This window comes from Microcebus murinus, chromosome 21, assembly GCF_040939455.1.
Source record: "Microcebus murinus isolate Inina chromosome 21, M.murinus_Inina_mat1.0, whole genome shotgun sequence".
Taxonomy (NCBI): Eukaryota; Metazoa; Chordata; class Mammalia; order Primates; family Cheirogaleidae; genus Microcebus; species Microcebus murinus.
In genome coordinates this window covers 21,958,573-21,976,761 of record NC_134124.1, presented here as the reverse complement: position 1 = coordinate 21,976,761, position 18,189 = coordinate 21,958,573, and the positions used below count along the sequence as shown (strand labels likewise).

Below are 18,189 nucleotides of genomic sequence, written 5' to 3'. Positions count from 1 at the left end.
CAGAGCTCCTGGAGCCATCTGCTATTTGTTACCTGGTACATGATGGAGGAGGGCGGAGGCTCGATGCATGGCTGCTGGTCGGGGAGGGGCAGCTCCTCGAGCAGGTCCACGTTGGACAGGGCATCTTCCAAGGTGACGTGCGTGGTCATGGCTGCAGTTTCTGTGTTCTGCACCGTAGGAAAGGAAGAGAAGGACAAATGGAGAATTTTAGGGGCCTCCAAACAGTTCTCTCAACCTCTCCATGTTCAGGCTCCTTTTGGAGAATAAAATAGATTAAGACACACTGAACCCACTTCCCTTGCCACTTCTTGACATGGTGCACTCTCTACCTGTACCTTTTTTTTTTTTTTTTTTTTTTTTTTTTTACATTTGAGGATCTTTTTTCAGCTAACAAGGTACTTCTTTGTCTACGACCTTGGCTGACCCTCACCACAACCTTCTGTGGTCACCATGGCAGGTGGTACTCTATCTACATACCTGATGAAAAAACAAGGCTCAGAGAAGTTGAGTGCCGCCCACACAACCACACAACCAAGGGCAAAGGGCCTCAAGGAATGACGGAAGCTAGGACACGAGTCACAGTTAGCCCCCTCACCTTTTGTTCATCAGAGAGATATTTATGAGGTTCATTCTGAAATTATTGCAGAACACAATTATCCACAATAATCAACTGGAAACCAGAGCCTAGGATTTCAGGCTAATAAATGAGCTGGGACTAAAAGAACTCAATTCCTCCAAACCAACCTGCTTGCAAAGATGGAAGAGCCATCTTTGGCCTGGGCCTGTTTTGTAAGCCAAACAAGTCAACCCTAAATGGACGTTTTTGTGTCTAGACCCTGGCAGAGTACAGCTGCTTTGATGGTAACTTTGGCAGTGAAGCTGATGAGGATCTGAACAGCACAGTTGCCCAATTCCAGCTAATTGCTAATGGCTAATAGCTAATCCCAGCTATTTTAAGAACTCAGCATCCAGCAAACAGAATGCTTATTTTTTTCCCCACACATACATGAAACACTGATTGAAAACTAATTATGATTTAGGCTATAAATCAGGTTCCCATAAGTTTCCTCCAAAAAATGACGGCCTAGAAGTCACATTCGTTGATTACAATGCAATGAAATTAGAAATCAGTAATGCAAAGGATAGCAAAAAAAAGTCGCATGCCTTTGAAAATTTATAAAATACATTTAAGGTTATTCACAGCTAAAAAGGAATTCAAAGAGAAACGATAAAATATTAAGGACTGAAAGGTAGAGAACATGAATAAATGTCTCAAATGCATTTAGTAGAAAATAAGAAAAGTGGAACTAAATGAACTTAATGTTCCATTCAGAAATCTTAAGAACGAAAATCAACCCAGAGAAACGAGAGTAGAAGTATGAATAATTACAGAAGCAGAAATAACGAAGAAAAAACCACCAAAACAAGCAAAACAAAACACAAACAGTAGAGGGGAACAAAAAAAACCTAAAACTGAGTTTTATAAAAAGATTAATAATAATAAAGCCAACCCTTAAATACACACAAATAAGGAGGACACAAAGAGAAGGGCCACAGTACTGATCCAAGAACCCCTTCCTCCCCAGCCCCAATCCCAGGGAGGTATGAGGGCTGGAATTTCTGTTGTGAATGTCAGTGAGTTTGCCTTTCTATTTACATGGATGGACCTAAAAGGACCGTGCTATTTATGTGGATGTCAGGAAAGAAAAGGACCTTGGACATGAGAATTTGGTCCAGGGGCTGCAAGGGGGTGAAACAGCTGCAGAGGTCAGGAGGTCACGCTGCCCCTACACTAATATCTCCCTTCGGCCCAAGGCTGGAAGGGCAGATCAGGGCTGAGCTTCCACTGCTGAGCAGTTAACTAGCTTCACAGTTCACTGAGTTGTCAAACACACCTTCCCATCATGTCATGTTCTATGGCAACAGCGAAGGCCACATGCAATGAGGACACAGAGCTCAGAAGTAATGTCCCCCCCCTCTGTCCTCTGCAGAAGCCTGCCCTCCCAGGGGGGTTTCAGGCCCCCTCCACCCGTAGGCAGTGTGGCATTAACTTCTACAGCAAAACCACTTGCCAATCCATAAAAAAAGACTGTTCTTTCTTACATTACTATTAAGTCCATTTTACAGGAGGGGTTGTTTTACAGGGCATAATGATCTACAACCTCCAAAGCCTTAAAAATTTTCTTCATTAAACAAGAATGATGAGACTAATGTGTCTTTAGCCCTTACTCTGTGTCAGACACTGTGCAGAGCTCATGACTATTTTAATCTTGCATCTAGCCTACAAAGGTTAGTACTATGATTATTCCCATTTTATAGATGAGCAAACAGAGGCTCAGATATTATGTGCCTCCTGTGAAGAATGCTGGGACTAAAACAAAATACCTAAATCTAAATCAAGCCTTTGATACCAATTGAAAGGAAATACAGAGGGCAGAAGAACATGATATAAAACACCCCAATGACACAATCAATAAAATACAATCTATGACGAACCCTGCTGGAAAATGACTCAGTGTCTTCAACAAATATTATTGCAAGGAGAAAAATAATGGAAGGGGAAGCTGTAGATTTTAAAGAGACCTACCACACACTATCACGTGTTCTAATCCAAATAAACCACCATGAAAATAAAATTATATCATTTATGAGAAAATTGGAAAATTAATACTGACTGCATACTTGATAGTATTAAGAAAATAGTACTTTTTAGATTTGATGATATCAAGGTTATGTTTTTAAAAGAGTCCTTATCTTCCAGAAGCATTTACCAAAATATGGATAACGTAGTATAGCGGTTTGCTTCTAGATAATACTACATGGGAGAAGAGTGAATAATAGATGAAACAAAACCACCCATGATTTAATAATTGTTAATGGTGTATGATGAATGCATAGGGATTTACTGTATTTTTCCCCCAATTTTATATATGTTTGAAATTTTCCATAAATCTCCCTAGAGACCAGTTTAGATGTTCCCAGCTCTTGTCCAACTTTCCTTCTTTTTTCCTATAACTGGGTTTCTTCTGGGATTCTCAAACTTAAAAATGCTCACTTGCCAAAATAACCCTCAAGGTTTTCCCCTTTAACACAATAGTACCCCTTCACTTCCCTTGAAGAGAATTAACAGGTGAACAACCTACAAAGTCAATAAATTAAGAGCCTTTGTTTACATTAATGCAATCTCTCTTTTCTTCCTTCAAAATACAGCTTCTCTAATGGATTTCTGTGAGTGTTTGTAGATCATTCACTGCCTAAAGGAGAAGGAAATCAGAGATTTTTTTAGCTCAAGTGTTGGAAGTTGCTGCCAAATCCACCATCAATCAGAAGGAAAAAATGTTCTGGAAATCTGAACGGAGGTACCCATGAAAATAAGTACACACTTCTTTTCTTCCCGAGTGTGCTTGCCTGTTATGCAATCTTCCAGATGAAAATAATTCAGCCTATGAACATGTGACCATTTTGTCATTTTGGAAGAGAAATTAATAAAATATTTTAAAATTAACAGTGTTCTGGGAGCATCCTTTATCAAACACAGCTGCAACTTGTCAGTGTAGGGCATTCACGGCAGATTTATATTCAGTGTCTTCATCACATACTCAAAGCCTGGCTTCACTGACAGCGGTAATAGCACTGGGCTCGCAGGCAATTTGCTTGGGAGAAAGGCTGTAGGGGCCAGCAGGCTGACATGCTTGGCAGACTCCAAGCAAGAGGGGGGATGGCTCCACAAATGCAGGACTGGTGAACCTGGCTTTGGGAATGCAGGTTCTGACACCCATACCCTGAACTCTGCTACTCTGTAAAGCGAAAGATTCACATGGTCATTTTCTGTTTGACTTTCTGGAAAGAAAATGAAAAAGCAAGATATTTTTACTGCAGTAGAATACTAGGCTATCGATAATGGGTACACTTGTGTTTTTGGTTCCAATCTGTTATCTGCCACTTACTACCTAACCAGAGCATGTTACCTAACCACTCTGAACCTCGGTTTCTGTAAATGGGTGCCTGTCCTCAGTGACTTATTCTGAGGATTATATAACTTTGCAACATATGGAATACATAACACAGTAGCCAAGAAAGAATAAGCACTCAGGAAATGTTAGTGTCAAAAAGCAACATTACAAAAATGTATAGATCTAATTGGCTTTTATTGTTGACTGATAAATTGGGCAGCTGCTATTCCACAAAACAGAACGAAAGCTCCCATTGGGCAACAGCAAAAAAGTGGGTTTGGTAAGGTGGGGACAAGGAAATAAAACAAAAGGGGAAAAAATGCTGATGGTTTAACATGTGCTTTTTTGTAAGGATTAAAGCAGAGGGGACTTCCTTATTATGCTGACTCAGGTAGACTTGAATCTCTCATTTTCAGAAAGAACGGGTCTGTTTGGGAATCTATCTGCTTCCTTAGAGTTTCGATTTGATGACGTGGCATTTAGCATGAGTGACTCCATTTTGATTTGGTCTGGTCTGTTGGGACCTAGTACCAGGGCTCAGCCCAATGGCCTCTCCTATAATTTTGCTTAACATCAGCTAGTCTGTGGCCTGTTTTTAACAGAGCAGATGAAGTAAATATTGCAACAATTCTCCTACAAAAAAGGGAAGGCATTATGATTATTATTATAGGATATTATTGCACTAATATCCTAATTCTATAGATCTTTAACACTGATTTTCTCAATCACAACTATCCTGCAAATTTGATGGGGCACTTGTTATTTTTGCTGTGTTACAGAGAAGCAAATGCTTTAATTCAAGGCCACACGGCCAGCTAGTGTCAGAGCAGAAATGGGATATCTCACCTCCCAGTTGGATGCCCTTTCTTTCAGACCACACCTGTTTTTCTACCTTTTTGAAAGGCGCCAAGCACTTTTTGTTCCCAGTTTAACTGCCTTTTCCTTCCTCAAGAACAAAACTCCACCAGGCTAGAAAGATTAGGTAACTGTCACCTTTGGGCTGGCCAAGAAATATTTTCCCAGTCTGTACATCTCTAGCTAGAGTCTATATACAATATCCACGCACACATACATTACATGTATATTTATATAAAGAAAATATTATGTGAATAGATATACAAATATAAAAATAAAAGGGAGGCTTACAATTATCCTATTAAAAACATTTCAGTCATGTGCTGCATAATGACATTTTGGCTAACAACAGACTGCATGTGGTCCCATAAGAGTATAATACCATATTTTTACTGTAATTTTTTTTTTATGTTGAAATATGTTTAGATATACAAATGCTCATCGTTGTGTTACAACTGCCTACAGTATTCAGTGCAGAAACATTCTGTACAGTTTTGCAGCCCGGGGGCAAGAGGCTATATCAGATAACCTGGATGTGGCTATACCAACTAGGCTTGTGTGAGCACACCCTATGACGTTTTCTATGAGAAATCCTCTAGAGATGCATTTCTTAGAACATCTGCCTGTCATTAAGTGAGGCATGACAGTACTGAGGGTGGCACTGGACTAAGCAAAGAAAATTCCAAAGAGAATCTGGATCACAGCCTGCTGCTCCATCATGAGTGTGAGCCAAGTGTTTGGAGATTGGGTGGGAAGTGAAGTCTGCTGGGACAGGACGTGACTTCACAGGTCACAGGGTCTCCCGCGGAGCTGACCCCTCCTGCACTCATCCAAGCCAGCTTCTTCACAGGTGTGGGAGCCAAGCAGGAACACAGCTGTTTGTGTTTATCTTAAAAGAATTCCAGAGAGTGCACCAAAATGGACCATGCAGCTTATTTTGAACAGGTGGGAGGTAAAAAGTTTTATAGGAACAATCCTCTTGTCCAACAGGCAGACCTTGTAGCTTCAAACCCCACATTAGCCACCTGAAGCCACTTTTAGGGTATTATTGGTACCAGTCTGTAAAATAAAGCCACAGGTTAAGAGCCGCCTAGATGCTGAGAGCAGCAGGCCTAACAGTGGAGAGAGACAGAGCTATTCAAGAGCCACATAGGTACAGGAGTCAGGGCTCCTGAGTGTAGAAGCAAGAGCTCTACATAGCTCAATAGCCTGTAGAAATATCACCAATATCGTGGTACATAACAGAACCCCAACAAATACTTCATATGCCGCTAAAATGATCCTAGAGCTGGAAGAGATCTAAGGAAACGATGAACTCTTCAAGAAGTCTTCCTGATGCCAATCCCTACCTGAATCCACTTTCTGCTGGGCCCCACTGAACATAGAGTGTTCCTTCTTCTGCAGCATCTACAATACTATATTATATGACTTATGTTTTCTCTGCTGCCCTATACTATAAGCTCCTTGAGGGCAAGCACTGTGCCTAACTCACACCCAGTTTCTATGCTGAGCATGCATCTGTAACTCAATAAAGATCTGTTCAATGAGTGGATGACATCAAGGAAGGCATACTACATCCAAGGTGGTAGGTTTGTAAAAATGTGGTGGAGGGAGAAAAGAGATATGAGTAGCAAAAGACCATTTATATTTTACAAAGAACTCCATCCAAATTGTTTTGACTTTTGATGTCTGCGTACTTAAAGCTGTAAGCGTCAATATTTTGTAAATGGTGATCTATAAAATAAAGTCTCTCTTTCCTAACATTGTATGTGCTGTGTTCATCCATCCTTCAAGGTCTCTCCTCTCTATGACATGTGTACCTTTCTTCTGAAATTTTCTGCCTCAGAAGTGACCCAAGCACTGCTACTTCTCCTCCCATGCCAGGGCAGACATTACTAACTGATAATGACTCTATTTCACACCAAGTCCACAGCCAGCCTCGCAATCCTTCTCATGAAATACTGAGCTCCAGGCAGACACTAGCAATCAATCCGGGTTTGCTCAATAAAACACGTATGCCCTCCCTAGAGTAGAACCAGGGAGTTCTCAAGGTCGGGGACAATTTTCTTATGCATCACTGAAAACCTCAAAGACCCTGGCACAGGGCCACAAACAGATTAGGCACTGGGAAGGTATCAAATGAAAGAATGCATGAATATACCTAAATCTCCTGACAACATAGGAGAAATGAGATGACCTAAAGTTGGCCATGTCTTCATTGCTAGCTTTCCCACGTCTCCTTTACTATTAATCACATAGGTGATTTAAGCAGAATGGAATATGCAGTCATAGCCAAAAACTTCCAGTACAATTATTTACGTAATAATTTTTTCTAAGGAAACTCCTTTTTTTTTGCCACTTTATAAACATATTTTATTTTTTATTTTTGAGACAGAGTCTCACTTTGTTGCCCAGGCTAGAGTGAGTGCCATGGCGTCAGCCTAGCTCACAGCAACCTCAAACTCCTGGGCTCAAGCAATCCTGCTGCCTTAGCCTCCCGAGTAGCTGGGACGACAGGCATGTGCCACCATGCCCGGCTATTTTTTTCTATATATATGAGTTGGCCCATTAATTTCTTTCTATTTATAGTAGAGACAGGGTCTCGCTCTTGCTCAGGCTGGTTTCGAACTCCTGACCTCAAGCGATCCACCCACCTCAGCCTCCCAGAATGCTAGGATTACAGGCATGAGCCACCGTGCCTGCCTATAAACATATTTTAGAAGGAAGCTTTACATCACAATCATAAATAGGAAGCCAGTATCACTAGCCATAACAGAGGGGAATCATAAAAAATAAAAGTAATGAAAACAAGCACAGGTGTGGGTACATCTAAAAATTATCTCATGCTCACCACTGATAAGCACAAAAGAGGCATTTTAGTGTAGTGGTGAACTGGATGGTTGGGTTAGGATCTTGACTCTGCCAATACCTGGCTGTGTAATCATGAGTAGGTCATATACTCTATCTGAGCATCACTTTCCTCATCTTTGATATGAGGCGTAATAATAGTTCCTATCACACAGGCTTTCAAAACTAAATGAGTTAATCCACGTAAATGGTTTAATAGGTAGAAAGTACTTAATAAAAGTTAGTGTCCCAACGAGTTTACATGTTTACTGCGTCCAGCAACATGTAAAAAGGCTTGGCCGGGTGCGGTGGCTCACACCTGTAATCCTAGCACTCTGGGAGGCCCAGGCGGGTGGATTGCTCAAGGTCAGGAGTACGAAACCAGCCTGAGCAAGAACAAGACCCTGTCTCTACTAAAAATAGAAAGAAATTAATTGGAAAACTAAAAATATGTATAGAAAAAATTAAGCTGGGCATGGTGGCGCATGCCTGTAGTCCCAGCTACTCAGGAGGCTGAAGCAGAAGGATGGCTTAAGCCCAGGAGTTTGAGGTTGCTGTGAGCTAGGTTGACGCCACAGCACTCTAGTCCAGGCACCAGAGTGAGATGCTGTCTGGAAAAAAAAAAAAAAAAAAAAGCTTATACACCATGACCAAGTGAGATTTATCCCTGGAATGTAAGACTGGCTTAACATTAACATCAGAAAATCAATCAACAAACCATATCAATAGAATAAAGGACAGAAACCACACAATCATCTCAATACACACAGAGAGTGCACTTGACAAAATCTCATATCCCTTCATAAGAACACTCAAAAAACTAGAAATAGAGCACATCCTCAACCTGATAAAGACTGGCTACAAAAAACCGTTAGCTAACTCAGACTTAATGGTGAAAGACTGAGTGCTCTCCTCCTAAGATCAGGAATAAGACAAAGTCTGCTCTTACCATTGCCATTCAACCTTGTACTGGAAGTTCTAGCCCAGGTAATTATGCAAGAAAATTAAATAAAGGCATTCAGATGAGAAAGGAAGAAGTAAAACTATTTCTATTTGCAGATGACATAATCTTACATGTAGAAAATACTTCAAAAATTCCACCAAAAAACTAGTAAAATTCTGAACAAGTTCAGGAAGTTTGCAGGATACAATATCAACATACAAAAATCAGTTGTATCTCTATACACTAGCAATGCACAATCTAAAAAGGAAATTAGGAAAAAAATTCTATTTATAATAGCATCAAAAAGAATACAATACTTTAGGAATAGATTTAACAAAATAAGTGCAAAACATAAACTACATAAACTGTAAAACATTGTTTAGAAATGTTAAAAAAATAAATAAATGAAAAGATATCCCATGTTCATAGACTGTAAGATGTATATAAAGGTGGCAATGCTCCCCAAATTGATCTACAGATTAAACACAATCTCTACCAAAATCTCAGCTGGCTTCTTACAGAAATTGACAAGTTGATCCTAAAATTCATATGGAAATTCAAGGTACCTGGCTAGGATAGCTCAGCATATCTTGAGAAGGGAAAAAAAAAACAAAACAAAATTGGAGGATTCAACCTCACACTATGTAACAGATTAACTCAAAATGGATCAAAGACCTACATAAGAACTAAAACTCTTAGGAAAAAACATAGGAGTAAATCTTTGTGACTTCTTTAATTATGTAGTAATACCAAAAATGCAAACACAATAAAAAAAAATAAACCAGACCTCATCAAAATTAAAAAAATTATGCTTCAAAGGACAACACTGAGAAAGTGAAAATCCACAAAATGGAAAAAATATTTTCAAATCATATATATATGCTAGGCATATGCAATAAAGAATTTTTAAAATTCAATAAAAAGACAAATATTCTGGTTTCTCTTCAGATCATACAAATCTTTCACCTTTTACTAAAAAGACAAATTACTCAATTTTAAAAATAGCCAAAGGATCTGAACAGACTTTTCTCTGAAGAAGATATATAAATAGCCAATAAGCACATGAAAAGATTAATATATTTAGTTGTCAGGGAAATGCAAATCAAAACTACATGATACCACTTCATACTCATTACTATGGCCATAATAAAAAGGACCAAGAATCACAAGGTGAGGATGTGGAGAAATTACTAATACCATTGCTAGTGGGAATACAAAATAGTGTAGCAACTTTGGAAAAAAGACTGGCAGTCCCTCAAATTTTTTTTACCCATAGAGTTACCATATGACCCAGCCAACTCTATTTCTAGGCATAACCCTAAGAGAAATGGACACGTATGTCCACACAAAAATTTGTACATGGATGTTCATAGCAGCATTATTTGTAATAGCCAAAAAGTAGAATAACTCAAATGTCTATCAAGTGATAAATCAATAAATAAAATGTGGTATATTCACACACTGGAATATTATTCAGCCATAAAAAGGAATGAAGTACTGACACTTGCTACAACATGGATGAGCCTTGAAAATATTATGCTAAGTGAAAGAAACCAGTCACAAAAGATCCCATGTTGTATGATTCCATTTACACAACAAGACTGGAATAGGAAAATCTATGGAGCTATTAAGTAGGTTAGTGGCTGCCTAGGGCTTCTGGGGGTTGGAGGAAACAGGTGCTACTGCTAAAGGGCATGAGTTTTATTTCTGGGGTGTTCTAAAATCAACTGTGATTACAGTTGCACAACTCTGCAAACATACTAAAAATCAGTGAACTGTATGTTTAAAATAGGAAAATTGTACAGCATGTGAATCGTATCTCAATAAAGCTATTGGCAGAAAATGTTAGTATTATTATAACTACTTTGAGGAAACTTGGGGTATAATATAAGCAAGAGGGGTACACAGAGAGCTGGAGGTGGAGCAGGAGCTGGGGGAGTTTGGGGATTATGACGCCACCCCTACAAGCAGAGGCTGTGGTGAGCACAAATCAACAGGGGACAGTGGGAGAGAAAGACAGAGCCACAGACACACCCATGCTACCCCACTGAGTGGCCCTGTGAACTGCAGGGGTGAAATGAACCACCACTCAGCAGGGCCCAAACTAGCCTGCTTGGTCCCTCCCCAATGGCTGTTTTTGTTTTGCTGCGATCTGTCAGGTCCTGGGACTGCCCCCACCCTGCAGAAAAGTCTTCTCTGATGATAAAACCCTTTGAGGTGGGTGGGGTTTGGGGCTCTGAGGTTTAGAATGAAAACAAGAAGGGAGTCCAGCTCTGTTCCTATTGATGAGGAAACCGCGGCCTGGAGAAGAGAAGGGACTTGTGCACGGTCACTTGGCTGGTTAGGGACAGAGCTGGGGCTAGCAATGCAACTTCCTGAGATGACAAGGGAACACAATGCAACAACTGATAGGACAGAGCTAGAAAGAAAAAGAGGAATATTTTTAAGAAAGAAAGCTCTAACTCTGCAACAAAACAAAAATCCAGGGATGGGCTCGGTGGCTCACGCCTGTAATCCTAGCACTCTAGGAGGCCGAGGCAGGAAGATTGCTCAAGGTCAGGAGTTCGAAACCAGCCTGAGCAAGAGCAAGACCCCTGTCTCTACTATAAATAGAAAAAAATTAATTGGCCAACTAATACATATAGAAAAAATTAGCCGGGCATGGTGGCGCATGCCTGTAGTCCCAGCTACTTGGGAGGCTGAGGCAGCAGGATTGCTTGAGCCCAGGAGTTTGAGGTTGCTGTGAGCTAGGCTGACGCCATGGCACTCACTCTAGCCTGGGCAACAAAGCGAAAGCCTGTCTCAAAAAAAACAAAAAGCCATACAAGAAAGGAAATGCAATCAAAGGACATGACTCGGCCTTCTTGTGATCATCATTTACACATCTTAATAATGCAGATGCTTTAAACACGGTTTAGGGTAAAAGAGAGCTTGTCCTAAATTGGGATATGGGGGCAGGGGAGTGAGAAATGAGATGGTGTAAGAAATCGTCATCCATCACAGCAGGAAGTAAACAGACTATGTGCAGAATAGATAAATCGAGAAACAGCAGTGCAAGCATCTCCCTTGGCGACCTGAAGGCAGCTGCTAGAAGAAACAGCAGCCTCTAGGGGAAGGTGGGCACTGGGTGGTGGTTGTTGTTTTTTATGGAGTCTTTCAATGCTACTTGCTTTTTTAAAAAGCATGTGCATGCATTGCTTTGATCAAAGTTTAATAATTTACCTCAAAAGACAACCACCCCAGGCCTCCTTGCTAGCAGCTCAGGCAGCTGGCTGGTACACGGCACCGCCTGGCAAGGCAGTCTTTACTGTTTCAGTCCCTCACTGCCTGTCATCTGGGACCAGAGGCCCCGTCACCTGCAGCCCCTCTGCACACAGGGGACCTGCGGTCAGAGCAGAGAAATCCAAGTCAGCCTCAACTCGAGCGGGGGAGAAGGCCTACCCTCCCGGTTGTTTAGGAAGAGGCAGAGAAAGAGCTCTTGGCGGGGCGAGGGGCCTTGCCGCTTCATCTGCCGTTCTGCTCAGGTGCTTCCTGTGTTGGCAGGGTTGAGGAAGCCCTTCCGGCGAAACCGCGCAGACGCCAGCAGCTCAGGGGCTGGCCCTCGCCCTCTTAGGAGGGAAGGCCACGCCACGCAAGGTGGCTTGCTGATTTGCTCCTGTTGGGGCCCTGACAGGCCATCACGTGAGGGCCACCAAAGTGACTTGTGACCCCGAGAGAGGAGCTGCCCCTCAGAGGCACCTGCTAAAACTCAGAAAGGGAAGCCACTGAGCCTGCTGTGGAGACAAAGAGCGAGGCTTCTGGTCTGGCCATCAGATTGGAACAGGCAGACCTCTGCTTCATCAGCATGAAACTGCAATTCGAATACGGCTCAGCCTAAAACCCAAAATCACATTTTCACTCCCTCTAAAGGGGTAAATTTCTCTTTCTGTCAAATAGGGAGGTTGGCCTGGTAACGGTTCTCTCTCAACCACGATGGCAAAACCTGCATTGTGAAGGCTTTTGTAGGTAACGTATGGTAATAACAGTTTAGATACTGACATTTGCAAACAAGTACTTTGTATTATTTGTGAGGCAAGGGTTCAAGGGTCCCCCATAATATCGTTGCTTGCATGTTCATCAATGGGGTGGAGCTGAGGGGTGGCTGCAGAGTGTAATGTGTTGAGCTTGTCAATATTGTCCCTCGTGTACTAAACAACAACAAAACCAACCAGGTAAGAATCACTAGACTTGAACTTCTCTCAGGGCCCTTTCAACTCTAAAGCAAATGGCTGTAACTACAGTTGGGACATTCCATCTAAAGGGCTTCCCTAAAGACCACACTTTAAGGACCATGTGGACCATCCACTGTGGCCAAGATATACGGGGGCATCAGAAACCTGTGTGAGGACATTCTTGCTTTGTGCCTTTGCTCAAACTACCTCTACTCCCTTGTGGACTGTCCTTTCCTCTTCTCAAATCCTACCAACCATCTGTCAAGGCCCAAAGCCAAGATATGCCTCTTCCACAACGGCCTGACCCACCAAACCCATCGATAACTTTCATTTCTCTGAATTCCCATAGTACTCAGTCTAGAGTTCACAATTTCCTACTGCATTATGAACTTTGACTTTGCTAATTCTTTGGATCACCGAGGATGCCAGGGACAGTCATCTTTCCTGGGTTTGACCCATAGCAACCAGCACAGAGCTGGGTACATACCAGGCATTACTTGATTAGAACTTCAGGAATGACTTGTTGAATGCATGAGCCAGGGACCAAAATACATGTCTTCTGGTTTAAAAAAAAAAAAGAGGAAGAAGTTGAAACATCATAGTTCTCTAAGGCCCCGAACCCAGTCTTACTACTATGAGAATCTGAGGAGACTGCTCAGAAAATTCTTCTGCCATACAGTTTCAACCTCATGCCATAAGAAACAGGCCCTCACAGAAGGATCACTCGAGCCCAGGAGATTGAGGTTGCTGTGAGCTAGGCTGATGCCACGGCACTCACTCTAGCCTGGGCAACAAAGCGAGACTCTGTCTCAAAAAAAAAAAAAAAAAAAAAAAGAAACAGGCCCTCAATTCTCTGTCCCATATGGAGATACAACAGACCTGGAGGCTGAGGGCGCGAACCCCAGTTTGAGTTCCTGTCTCACCATTCATACCTCGCCAAAATCGGCCTTCAAGCATCACATTTGAAAATCGCGAATAGTTCTCAGGTGTCCCTTAACACTGAGTTACTGAGTGTCTTCTCTGAGGCTCACGCCTGCAGATCCTCTTTGATCGCAGCTGGGTCTTCGGCGAAGTCAGACAATTCTCTCATTCACCCTCAGCTGATTTCTTATTCCACCCACAGGGGCAGCTGTTCCTAGCCCCGGAAGTCTCCTGAAGTTTCCTAACTTACTTGCTGCAGAGGACCTCGCCTCCCACCTCACTGAGAAAACACAGACCGCCTAACGCGGACACGCTAAACATCCCTCTGTTCCCCCTGGAGGTGAAAGCCTGAGAACCACTGCTCTACAAGGACCGAACGACGACGACGTAAACAACAGGCCAAACGCCTCCTGCTGACGTCATCACTGCGCCTCTCTCAGGTGTGCTGTTTCGGAGTTGCCCTAAGTCTATCGAAATGCCACTCAACCAGAATGATCTCTGTGAGAAACTCGGCCTGAACTCCAGCTCTGCCTTCCCAAAACAGCTTCTTTCAAGAATTTGTCCCCAGTTTGTTTTGTTCCCCCCTGTGGTCAAGGCCCAAGAAGTATGGCAGGTCACACACAGCCCCCGGGGTAACGGCCACGACTGGGAAAGCCAATATCCAAACTCTGTGTCCTGGGCGGCGTCCCACACCCACTGACTGAATTCTGAAGTGTCTCTGCGGGGACAGAGAGCCCACAGATCCGTCTTCCTAAACCGCCACACGATACCTCATTAACAAACTGTCCCTTCGGGAATGGAGGCCACTCACCCCACAGAGCCAACATTCAGGAGCCTCCTCTGTTTCCATGGCCTTTTCTACTTGGACTGGGATTAACAGACATTATCTCATCCGTGGGCTCCCCTGACGACAGGCAGGTGACAAGCTGAGCAGACTGCTTTCCGTGGCTCAGTTTTTAAAATCAGAGTGGTTGCAGCTGGTTTCAAGGCACACAGCAAGCCAGGGATAAATCCTGTGTCCTAAGTCCCCTGCCCTGCTCTGTCTGCCTTGGGAAGCAGAGCACGCCTCGACATCTTTGGCTGGCTGCAAAATGCTGAATATATATACACGGAGGAAGAGGTCCTCCCCCGGCCCAGGATGATTGCTCTGGGCTTTTGCTCGGCCTATTCCCTCCCCCTTCTCCCTGCCTACTCAGGTTCTACCCACCTGACGCTGCTACTCAAGAGCACTTCCCACCTGAAACCCCTCTGACACCACGTCTTGTCATTCTTTCCTTTCGTTTCCTTTGGCAGGCAAACCTGGGGCTCAGTTTATTGGTCCCAGAGACCAACTCCCCTCCCAAAAGCAAAATCCAGGAAAGCTCTGGAAGTATAGGGGTTGGTGAGAGCTAGGGGCTGGCTATATACACATGAGCCAAATTCTTAATGCTTATGTAATTAATACATTATAACAATAAATAAAAGTGTAACAGTACTTACTATGTGCTAAGCACTCTGCTCGTCACTTTCATGTGTCTTTCAGTTAATAAGAACCTCCGAAGATGTTCTAGCTCCCCCTCCCCATCGCAGCTGGTCTCTTGAGGCAGTGGCATGAGCCAGCCCCTCCTGCCATCCTCTGGCCCCCAGACATGGCTTAGCTCCTCCGAATGACAAGACCAAAGGCCTTTCACAAAGACTCCAATGAGGTGACTGATGTCTGGATTCGTCCACTACAAGTGAATAATTAATACTTGCCAGCAAAGAAATAGACTCATTGTTACGGTGGCCACATGAAGGCTACAAAAGCCCATTTTGTGCAGCTCTTGGTGGCCCCTGGGGCCAACAGTGGTCCAAAGAAGCCTCTTTGAGAGGGCAGTCCGATCCCTAAACGTGGGGACTGCAGCCCTGCACCATGTTCCGGGAGCACCGTTCCCAATGTTAATTAGCTTGTTGCCTATTCATCACCCAATTTGGCTTTCTGGTCAATGACAGTAGCAGAGGCCCACGGAACGCCCGAGAAGGTACGATTTATCAGAAGGGACGTGTAGTGTTCTCCTGGGGCCTTTTACTGTTTTCTTTTTTAAATTCATGTCTCCTCCTTTCTCTGGGCCAGCCTCTGATTCGATTTGAGGTGAACTCTCCAACCCTACTGGGCTGTATACCCCACTCTTGGCCTAACGCCTAAAGCAAGTTTTTCCCTTTTCATTTTCCAGCTGGGACTGAACAAGGCAGCCTTGGGTGCCTACAGAACCGGTCGAAACTAGCCAGGAAATATAATAAAGCAGCTTAGTGAGCAGGGAGCTAATGCCCCCAGCCAGAGGCTCAGTGTGCACAACTAGCTAGAGGCGCTGGCTTTGTAAGCAACAACACGACTCTTCTCGCGGCCTAGTAACTGCCCTGGCAGATGGCAGCCAGTGCTAAGGAGCAACACTCCGTGCAAAAGTGTCACGTCCCACAAGTGGACACTGGGTGCTCAACAAATGCACCCACCTTTAGTGACGGCAACCCCTGACCATTACACACACAGACACAGGTGTACACCCCTACAGTATTCCTGCCCTCAGAGCCAAAGCTGCCCTTGCCAAATACAGAACTGTCAGCTGCTAGATACTGTCATTTCAGGGAGCTGTTCCCCAAAAGAGCTCCCCAGCGCTCCACTCCCACGTCCAGCCCACTATCTGAAATCCCACCATTAGAGACAGCAAATATTTCTATTGTTTCCCATTAAAATGCCTCCATCCCCTGTTTCAAGTGACTTCTAAAGCACCTGCTCCGCATCAAATGGGAAATTCTTTTGTATTCCCATTTTGCATTTTAGCTACTCTTCAAGATAAACACGTTCACTGGCTGCTTTCCTGAAAACAGTTTTGACACTGGAGAATGTGGGAAGGGTGGGGCCCTGTGATGGAAGTGGAGGTGGGAGGCCTGGGGGGGGGGGCACAGAGAGGGGGTCTGATGGTGGAGAAAACCACTTTCTAGGCCTTCACACGCCTGCCCACGGATATGGACTTCCAAGAGCTGAGAGCCCCAGGGCTGCTGGCACAGCCTGTGCCCAAGTGTAAGTAAGGTGAGACCCACTGCCCTAAATGGGACACAGGCAGGAGGTGGAAAATGAGAACACGGGAAGCAACGCTCTCCTGTGTTGCCCATCGTGCCTGCGGGACTGCCCCAGTCTCCGTGCCCACACTGAGAGCACCCAGGAGCTAGCAGGAAAACATCCTTGCTCCATTCCCGGCTTCCTTCCGTGCAATTGCAGCTGATAGCTCATCACCCCCCAGCGAGTGATTCCACTGTGCTGGGGACAGCAGGCAGGCAAAGGTCAAAGTCAGATTCCCTGGGCGGGGGAGGGCACCTAGGCAGTCAGTGTCCTTTCCAGCCAGAGTCGTGGCAGAGAGAACCATCCTTCTGTCGCACCGTGCTACCTGCTCCCATCCCCAAACAGCACCTTCCTCTCTTCCTTTGGACACAGGTAGGCTGTACTTGGGGGCGGGAGGGCAGGGCCGTCCTGAAAGCAGAAGCCACGACAGATACAGAGGCATCTTCCTGGTTCTTCAGAGCTCAAGAAAACACCACCTTTGCCCCCAGGAGTCAGCCCACTCATGCCCTTCCTCCCACCTCCTCCCTGCCCCCAGCCAGCAGGGAGAGCGATGCCAGTGTGGGCCAGAACGCTTCAAAGCGGGTCAGACGTGCCAACCCTCTCATCAAGGCCCTCCACCCCCAAACCTCGCCGCTGCGTCCCTCGCCCCACCCAGCTCGCGTCCGCCGCAGGGCGCCGTGTGCCGGCGACGGCGGCCAGGCCGGCCCGGGCGGCTCTCGGCTTTCGCGGGCGCCGGGGGAGGTGACGGTGGCCGCGGCGACAGAGGCGGGGGCCTGTGCTCTGCAGTACCTGGACGCGGGGATGTCGCCGCCGCCGGGCTCGCAGCCGCTGCAGGTGTCTCCGGTCCCCGAGATTAGCGCCGCCTCCTCTCCGGCCGGCGGCTCCGGCCCAGGCCGCGCACCTGCTGCAGCCGCGGCGGCCACGGCGCCCGACCCCCGCGAGGTGCCGGCGCCCGTCCGCGCCGCGGGGCCCTCAGCCGGCCGGCGGGGCACAGGGGCGGCCCGGAGCGGAGGCCGGGCCTCTGGGGGCTTCCGGGGGCCTCCAGGCCGCGCTAGCCCGGGCGCGCCGCCGAGCGTCCCCCGCGGGCTGGGGACGCGGAGCGCAGCCTGGGCCCTGGCGCATCCTCACGGCCGCGTCCCCAGCGGCATCGCGGCCCCCGCGCCCGGCCGAGGCCTGCGAGCGCCGCTTACCTGGGTCTGCGGCAGGTCCAGGGGAGGGGCCCGAGGCGACGGCAGTGCCCCGCGCCGGGGCGCAGGATGCTCTGCGGGCTCCGCGCCGCCGGCCCCGCGCGCCGCCCCGCCCCCGCCCCGCCCCGCGGCCCCGCCCCGCCCGGCCCCTGCGCCGCCGCCGCTGTCACACAAAGAGCAGGAAATGGCTGCGGCT

The 18,189-nt window shown here is 45.6% G+C and overlaps 2 protein-coding genes across 4 annotated transcripts in view; one reads left to right on the top strand and one right to left on the bottom strand.

The window, feature by feature from the left end:
* CYFIP2 (cytoplasmic FMR1 interacting protein 2) overlaps nucleotides 1-18,098 on the bottom strand; it is a 119,188-nt gene extending 101,090 nt beyond the window's left edge. Inside the window, exons 1-2 of one of the 3 annotated variants that reach the window (XM_012781578.3) lie at nucleotides 17,997-18,098; nucleotides 33-167 (exon numbers count right to left, since the gene is read on the bottom strand). In XM_012781578.3, coding sequence (XP_012637032.1) covers nucleotides 33-149 — 117 coding nt within the window. In that variant the 5' untranslated portion in view covers nucleotides 150-167; nucleotides 17,997-18,098. Of the gene's footprint in view, nucleotides 1-32; nucleotides 168-17,595; nucleotides 17,711-17,996 lie in introns of those variants that run through there. The other 2 variants (XM_075996248.1, XM_012781581.3) reach the window with 2 other exon arrangements.
* MED7 (mediator complex subunit 7) overlaps nucleotides 1-18,189 on the top strand; it is a 315,410-nt gene that overhangs the window by 166,593 nt on the left and 130,628 nt on the right. The window lies entirely within an intron of this gene.